The sequence below is a fragment of the Callionymus lyra genome, chromosome 5, assembly GCF_982586985.1.
Source record: "Callionymus lyra chromosome 5, fCalLyr1.hap1.1, whole genome shotgun sequence".
NCBI classification, from domain to species: domain Eukaryota; kingdom Metazoa; phylum Chordata; class Actinopteri; order Syngnathiformes; family Callionymidae; genus Callionymus; species Callionymus lyra.
In genome coordinates this window covers 35,929,038-35,937,688 of record NC_141822.1, presented here as the reverse complement: position 1 = coordinate 35,937,688, position 8,651 = coordinate 35,929,038, and the positions used below count along the sequence as shown (strand labels likewise).

At 40.1% G+C, this 8,651-nt stretch overlaps 1 protein-coding gene across 1 annotated transcript in view; it reads left to right on the top strand.

Moving 5' to 3' along the window:
* The first annotated feature begins 243 nt into the window (after positions 1-243).
* LOC148080486 (uncharacterized) overlaps positions 244-8,651 on the top strand; it is a 59,505-nt gene continuing 51,097 nt past the window's right edge. The window contains exons 1-3 of the mRNA XM_087792208.1: positions 244-560; positions 2,785-2,855; positions 6,617-8,127. Of these exons, the coding sequence (XP_087648334.1) occupies positions 508-560; positions 2,785-2,855; positions 6,617-8,127 (1,635 nt within the window). The 5' untranslated portion in view covers positions 244-507. The remainder of the gene's footprint in view (positions 561-2,784; positions 2,856-6,616; positions 8,128-8,651) is intronic.

Sequence of the window (8,651 nt, the reverse complement as noted above, 5' to 3'; positions counted from 1 at the left end):
GCTTTGATGGAACCGTGTCTCCTCCAAATGGAAGACGTTGAAAACTCGTTTTTTCACCATGCTTGAAGGTTCTGGTCGAGAGCCTGCTGTTGGTGGCCGCCCCCCCGGAGAAGGCGTGTAGTTGCTGGGCTTGTAATTTGACACCTGGCCGTGCGGTGAGTTGCCGTAGCTTTACTCACAGAAAGCCCATTTAAAAAGGAAAGGGATGAGTGGAACGTTCCTGACTCCAAAACAGAAGCTGCGCGTCCTTCAATCCGGATCAGCATTAATGAATGAAACACCGGGGAATATCCACGCACGAGCTCAGCGGGACACTCTCTGTCACAGCATCCCGTCACGAGGAATTTATGTGGCGCTTGACAGGAAATTCAACATGAGTTTTTTCCTCTGGAACTTCATCTGAAGATTGTCAGATGAGTGATCGGCCACCGCTGTCTTCTGCCTCGCCACGGAGTCACGCTGTGATTAACGGATCAGGTTTTTGACTGCCGGGACAAATGAATACAAATGAATTTAGGCACCCAAAGGAGAGATTGCAAAACCTCTCATCTAGACACAAAGTAAGTTCCAACTACCGTGCTTCTTTTACTGCTTGTTTAATAAAGAACTTAAGCGGGTCCATGGGATGCCGACTGGTTCCGGTCCAGACCCCTGTACAACGATGGGGTCCACTGGGACCCATTAACGTCCGTTAATTGATTTCAATCCAAAGGGCATTTGAAGCCTCAAAATATATGCGGATTTCATTTAAGACAATTGAAAAAAACTTTTGCCGATGATGAGGGTTATTTTTCAAATTTACTTTTTTATATTGTAGTTAATTGGAGAAACTTTACATGGAATTGAATTTTAAATATATTAATTATAAATCTAAGTTAAGGCCACTATACAGGATGACATTTAATAACTCACCTGAATCTGTCAATGCCTCTTTAGCCACATATTCATTCTGATGTTGGTTCTCTGTGGATTAACTGTATATCTCCTATATTTTCATCCTAAATTGTAAAAGCATGAATGCATGAATGGAAGGCAGCTACTGCTCAAGCCACTGGGGGTCACATGCTTGCCCTGCTAATTAATCATGTAAAAAAAACACTTTTTTGAAAGATAGAAAATGCTTTTTGTCAGTTTAAGAACGTTAATATAATGGAAGCAGTTGAAATGTTGCGTAACAGATGCATTGTGGTTCCTGTTCCTCTCCTTGTTGGCTGTCAGTCTTATGTTGCTGACTAATGTGACTGTTCTCAGATGGCAAAATAACCTTAAGGTTAAACCTTTAAGGCATCTGAAGAGTCGTGATTGATACAAATTTGACTCTCAGCTGCCTTTTTTTAACCTTTGACTTTCGGTTGACCTGGAGATAGGTCAGTCTTTGTGTGTTTAAACAAAACAGCTCAGGTTTAGGCGAAGAAAAGAATCCTTATTTAGAGTGGGGAATGCAAACCTTCTCACACTTGCACCTGAGACTCAGGGACCCCGGCTGTGCCCAGTAAGTAAACTCTCAGCAAGCTGGATGCAGTCAACCTGGTTTAAGTTAGTACCATAGAATTACCTCTGATGTTTCCCTGTGAATATATTTTCAAGGATACTAACATGTGTTTATGGGCATCTTTACAATTCCGAGATGTTGCCAATAGTGGTTCTCCGATGAGTGAGTAACGTCATCTCGCTGTTTTTTCTGGCAGTTTTAAATTAAAGCCTTTGGATTCTAACACAACATACAGGTTTCAGAGGACAGCATTGATCACCTGGCCAGTGTTTTGCCCACTCATCTGATCCAAGAAGTTTTCCAGGGACTTTTGTCATAACTCACTTTCGCAGATTGAAAACCACAGCAGACAGGGTCAGCATTAAGATGTCAACCAACCTAATTTCAGTTCTCAGGTGCTTGAACCAGACTGCCTAACTAATTACTGGAAAAAAGAACAGTCTGAAAAGGCTACATAATTAAATGTATACACCTAAACAGCTTTCTGATATTATTTTAAACTTGGTCTAGACAGTGAAAAATACATTTGTGCAATAACACCTTTTTCCATCTGGAGTCAAAGCAGCATCTCTTTTTGTAGACATTAGGGACTTTGTGTGGTAAAGTGGTAAAAAAAAATTCAGATTGAGTCCAGAAGGGCATCTGGCATCCACCGTTCAAAACTTTAAAATTGAATACACTACCATAGAAGCCACATATATGGTTGAGTACTCATAAAAAGGGCTTATGAGTGACTCAAATACCCGATTACAAAATGTACGGAGTATCTCGATCTTGTGCTGGCTAATGTAACCACTGTGTATATGTAATCATAATTCCCATCCCTGCTTGTGTATTCGGTGCTTTTGGCCCACATCTGTCTGCCCACTTGGACGTGGCCCTCCAGCCACAGCTGCTATACAAATTTCCTTTCCCAATGTGTGTGTGTGTGTCTCTGGATGACCTCCAGTGGTAAACAGTGGCTTCCCTGCCTGTCACCAGATCTCAGTCCCCCACTGCTCTTCAATTTTCCATTCTGCTGTGTTGTACACAGCCTAGCAGGTACTGGTTATCCTCTACTTTGTGTTGAACGTTTATTAAAAACAAGTGAATCAAGTTTAATTTCCTCTGTCTTAACAATGAAAACCGGCATTTATCAAATCATCAACTCACTTTCTAAACAAGGCTTCTGTCATCTTGGAGTACTATCTGGCTTCACATTGGATTTACTTCTCCAATAACATCAGTTCAGGTTGTTGAAATGTTATTGACTGTAATAAGTATGTGACTCCTCTCTCCCTTTCATCCCTCAGGAGAGCCCTCCTGCTCTGTACCGTTTTATATTGTACTTGTTACCTGGGACTTACACAAGTACACTCTGAAGGTAAGACTTCAGTCCTCACTCTCTCAAACATCACATCTCAGCACAAACATCCTTTCACAAGCACACAACCAACTTGATTCAGCTGAGTCAGCAAAAGAAAAGATGACTTTTGATGAGAATTCCTTTTTTTATATCAATTTTTCTCTCGTGCTGATAAGAATTGTACCCATCTCTCTTCTGCTTCAGTGGAAAGTAAGTCTTTAGTAGTTACTTTTTGAACTACTCATCAAACTTAATAAGAATAAGAAAAAATAAATAAAACTACCTAATTTCCTTCTTCGGTTCATCACCTTTTTCCTTTTTTATTTTTATTTTTTTACAGTTTGAAGACCTGAAAAACGTTTTGAGAAACGTTTGTCCGATTGTATAGCCTGAAATTAAAGAGAAAATGTCAACACAAGAGCTGGTCCCCTCTTGATTTTGTTTTATCTTTTAACACATTTCCTTTCTTGATTAGCCAGGCGGAAATTACAGACTTTTTTCCTGAAACTAATGGCAGGAGTAATTAATGCTGGAACAATTATACAGACGGGAGGAAGACTGGGAGTTCCAGATCACTAAATGATTGGTAGACCAGAAGAACAATCAGAGAGCAGAACACAGACTACTGCCTAGCTGCTCACTTAAACCAATATTGTGATTTTTTTATTTTATACCTATTGTTATTGTCATCTTATTTTAGCAAAATAGTTTGATACCTTTTTCAGTATTGGAAATGGCGTTTTGTAATACGTTTTGTGCAGAACTCACATATACACAAAGTGTATGTATTAAAAAAATTATGAACGAACCAGATGAAAATTAAGAAAACCATCATTTAAGCATCATTAACAACTTCATTGAAAGCTTTTTCAGTTTTCATTTTCAGAGATGGACCTTGGCAGAGGTCATAAAATATATATTGAAAATGGATGAATAAAATAAATAAATAGTTGTTGAAGCATATATAACTCTTATATGATACATCCATCCAAAGTTTTGCACAATTGTGTATCAGGGTAAATGATGTCATCTATGGTTCTGAATCATTTTTTACCTCTGTAACAATCCACTCAGCAGTGTTATCATCCTTTTACTCGCCACTGCACAGCCTCAGTGTGAAGACATGACAAAACATTTTCAGGCAGCAGGTCTTCAGGCCATCAGACTACAGTCAGGCTCAGAACCATCAACAGAAAGCTGTAGAAGTGATCTTGTAATTTAATCTAGACATGAAGAAGACACTTGACACATAAGCAAGACAGTCCTTCCCCCTGAGGACAGTTCCTGGACTGAAGACTTGAAAGTTCAAACATGAATACTTCTAAATGGATAAACTATCAAAAGAACAGTTCATTATTACTTCCCAAAACAGTTGTTTGTCACACAATGTTTGCACTCAGGTAGTCATTCTGCTTTTTAACATAATAAAAACAAAGAACAAAGCCAAGCATTTTTGACACTCAAAATAGTAAAACCACATGTATGTTCCATGTTTACCTATACGTTAAGAAATTCGAAGTAACAATATATCCATTTATATGAAAAAGAGCTTTACTCCCTGCATGTCTGCCAAGCCAAGCTGTTGTTATTACTTCAGAGAAGACCACACAGACAGGAGGTATATAATGTATAGTGTCTCTGCTCCAAACGAGGTCTTCTCTTTTGCTATCTGCTTAATGGAAGTATTGTGGTTAAGCAGCTTCAGCCTCTTGATTAATAGAAACACCCAAGAGAGATCTGAAGTAATTATTCTGAAGAAAATAATAGTACCCTGATTTCAAACGAGTGATGTATCAGTAGCACTCAGGATTTCTACAGCAAACAGTTTAGCATACTTAATTGAGTTTTGTTTGACAGGCTGTGTTAGGGAACTGATTTGAGCCATCTCTGCCATCTTCTCTTGGGTCTACTTGCTTGATACTAGATCCAGTTCCCACCTAACAAATTAAAAGCCATTCCATTCAGTCATATGTCCCTCTCGGAGTCCCCTTGTCCGCCTACAAAGGTTTCTACGAGCCTGCTACTGTGCAGAGATGATGCTGTTATCTTTGCCACTTGCTCTCACGTCATCAACATTCTTCAGTTTTTTTCTCAATTTTCTCATCCTTTTCACAAGCACAGATTCTGTACACATATCCCTATTAGACCTGACCCAGTGAGCCCCAAATCAAAAACGATGCTGAGAGGCCTAGGTTTGAGATCATAGGTCGGAATGAGCGACTTTCTCTAACGAAATGCTCAACACAGACTAGAATGCTGGAGGCTCTGTTCTCTCTGCAGGGAGATGCAGCTTTCACCGTAGTCAGTGTCACTCTATTGATGGGAAGGTCACAGAAATTACACTCTCTGTCTATGGTTCATTAATTTTCCAAAACCCTTGACAAAAAGACCACATGCTTAGAGAGGGTAACGAGAGGGACGTGAACTTTAAGAAATGCTAAGGTCCGCTAATTGGTGTAATAAAAATTATGTGCTTCCTGAAATGTTTTGTGAGGCATTTGTAGGCTACATGCCATATATAAAATATTTTTCCTATATCAGCTTTAATGATTAACATAGATTAAAAAATTAGAACCCCTTACATTATCGGGACAATGTAAGTACTCTTGAGGGAATTCGAAAGAAAAGAAGTGGAATAAAAGTTGAATACAACTTTTTAAATATATTCCCATATAACCAAGGTTGTTGGGTTCAGGGTGCAAATGTTGATTATACAACTCTGTAGAGTGGACTTTGTGCCACTGGAATGAATGACTGAAGCAATGACATTACAAAATATATAATAACATTGGTGCTTACAACAATCCATTTAAATCTTAAGTTTTACACTTGCATTGCCAAGACCTTATTCAGCATTTAGAGGGAAACTATTGTCAAATCCGAACTTTACTGACTTACTCACTTAATTAAAATGCTCAAGTCTTGCCTCTACCAGATGCAGTTAATGCCTCATCATGATGATGCTCTGTTTTTAAGTTTTCATTTCAAACATTTTTCGGGTGTCGAACAAGAGGTTTTGAGAGTGAAGCCGATTATGATGCTCCTCCCCCAGCCAGATTTGTTTATACAACAAGTTCCTTGGAGATGGATTCTGAGATTGTTGATGCACATTTTCTAATGTAAATATTTCAATTTAAAGAGAGTTTCGTACAAACAGACACATACCGATGTGTACAATAGAGGTTCAAGATCAAATTACGAGACACTTAAATCAACGCAATTAGTTTCCCCTTTAATGGTTCAAGATTTTGGAATAGACTTGATGGATGGATGGATTTAGGACTTTGAAGACTCAGTGAAGTCACAAAGTTCTAGATGATCCTGACCGCCAGAGCAGCTTCTGCTGTAGTGTTGCAGACACATGACTGATATATTTTTTTCTTCACCATGCTCAGCAGTATTCTATTTCAAGTCCTGTGGTCAAAGCAACAACATCTGTTTATGTAAACTTTACATTGGTGAACCACTGATATGTAAAACAAAAAACACTATTTGCAGTCTTACTGCAGGCATTAAGATTCCCTTACAAAGATTTACTATGGGTCAGGAAAATAACTTTTTCTTTTTCCCTTTGCTGTAAGCTGTTTTGGTGTTTTGGTTGTAATAAGTAACATAGCTTATGGTGTTTCCATGAATGGAAGTTCTTGTTTTTTAAATCACACACATTTTCATGAATTCCATGCACAAAGCAAAACTTCATTTTAAATTAGATTACTTTGCCATTTTTCAAAGAGTTGATGCTTAGCTGCCAAATTTTAAACTCCTTATTTTCTTCACAGATGTGGACATTCTGCAACAGTTGGGGCTTAAGGGAGAGAAGCCATCACGTTTGGTGCCTTCGGGAGTTATTCCATTCCGATCTGGAATAATCCTGAACAAGAAGGCTAACATTGAACGTCCATTTCACTCTGTCTTCCCGAAATCCTTCTGGCCAAATGTGGCACTGGTCCTGAGTTTGCGCTCACACCGTGTCAACAATGCTTTTCTTTTCACCCTGCTCTCAGGCCGCAAGAAGCTCCTACTTGGTCTTCAGCTTGTGCCAGGAAAACTTGTTCTTCATACAGGACCTAATAGCTCGGTAGCACTGCCCTACGAGCCCCATGATGGCCAGTGGCACCAGCTAGCAATTGAAATAAAAGGACAGAGAGTGACTCTATATGCCTCCTGCGGAGAGCAGAGTGTTCATTCAGACTTTGGGTGGGATACTGACGAGGGGCCAACTCCAGAGCTTCAGGGCTCCTTTCTTCTAGGGCAGTCATATCAACGACTAACTTCAGCACACTTTGAAGGAGCCATCTGCCAGTTTGACCTGGTCCCTTCTGCACAGGCAGCTCACAACTACTGCAGATACATCAAGAAACATTGCAGGGAAGCTGATACTTTTAGGCCGAATCTCCCTCCCCTATTGCCCATCTTACCACAACAAACAAACATAACAGCCACTGTGGTTACTCCAAAAAGCGGTGGCCCAGAAACAGCCAGAAAGCCCACCAAACTCAGCCTGGCTAAAAGTGTTGCTGCTGCTGCTTCAGCTATCAGAATTGTGGATCTTATTCAAACAGTAAAGCAAATCTCTGGGACCATTTCAACACCTGCTAGGGGAACTATAATACCAGTCACAAAACAGCTTCGACTTCCTTCTCCAACCCCAAAGGTAACAACAATAACTATAACTGCACCACTCAGGACAAAAACAACTCGATTAACAACATCGCCAAGACCTTCCTCTTCTAAAAATACAAAACAGACACCCTCCAAGCTCACTCCTACAAAGCCGTCCTTCAAATCCAGCACAAAAAAGTCGAGTGCGTTTAAAGATGAAATAAAACCCAAAACTCCAAGCACTAAAGTCACCAAACCCAACAAAAAGTCGCCTGAAGCCTTCTTATCAGACCAAGGTCCAGTTCCAAAGAAACCACAACCCACTAAAGCCACAAAAACACTACCAAAACCAAAAGTAATTTCACCAAAATCCAAACCACCCAAACCTAAACCAAATACTGATAAAATAGCTCATTCCAAACCCACAATATCCAAGACCAAACCATCAATGTCCCCCAAAACTACAACAGTTAAACCCTTCAAGACAGACTCTAAACAGCTCCCCACGCCGACAAAGCAACCAAAAACCACCAAGGCTCCAGTCAAGTTAGAGCCAACAAGACCTGCTTTTGTTACAGTAACTGTAACACCGGCTGCCACTGATGGTTTCCAAAGCTGGGATCTTCCACCAACCCAGTTTTCTTTGTTGGCTGGACCTGTTGGCCAGAAAGGAGATGCAGGACCGAGGGTAAGGCTTTTTTTTTAAGCTTGCGGTGTGACCTATACATAATTCGGAATTCTTTTAAGATGTTTTTTCATTGTATACATCATAATTTCTTCCGCCTGACGGGGTTGGCAAACACATATAAACTAGGCTATGTATTACTGAACTAACTTTGATTTATCTGAAATTTTAGATATTGTCAGTGGATCTTCTAAAATCACACATGGGCTCGAAATCCAATTTTTAATTCCTACTTTTTTCCTGCTTAGTGCACAGAAACCCAAAGCCTGGGTGTGTCAGGTCTGACGCCTTGCCGTCTCTGCACCAGATTCCTCCATCTTAGAGGGCTGGTGCAGGTCACATGACACTCCTTCAAAGCCAGGTCAAGGGCCAAAGTAGTCAGCACACACCACCATTCAGCTTCTCAATAGATACAGAAAGGCAGACAGAGACCTAATCCCTACAGGCGGAACTACTCAGTCAGATCCTTTGCCACCTTTTTCCACAGACACGTAAATTCAGAGAGTGCTGAATGAACAGTTAGCTAC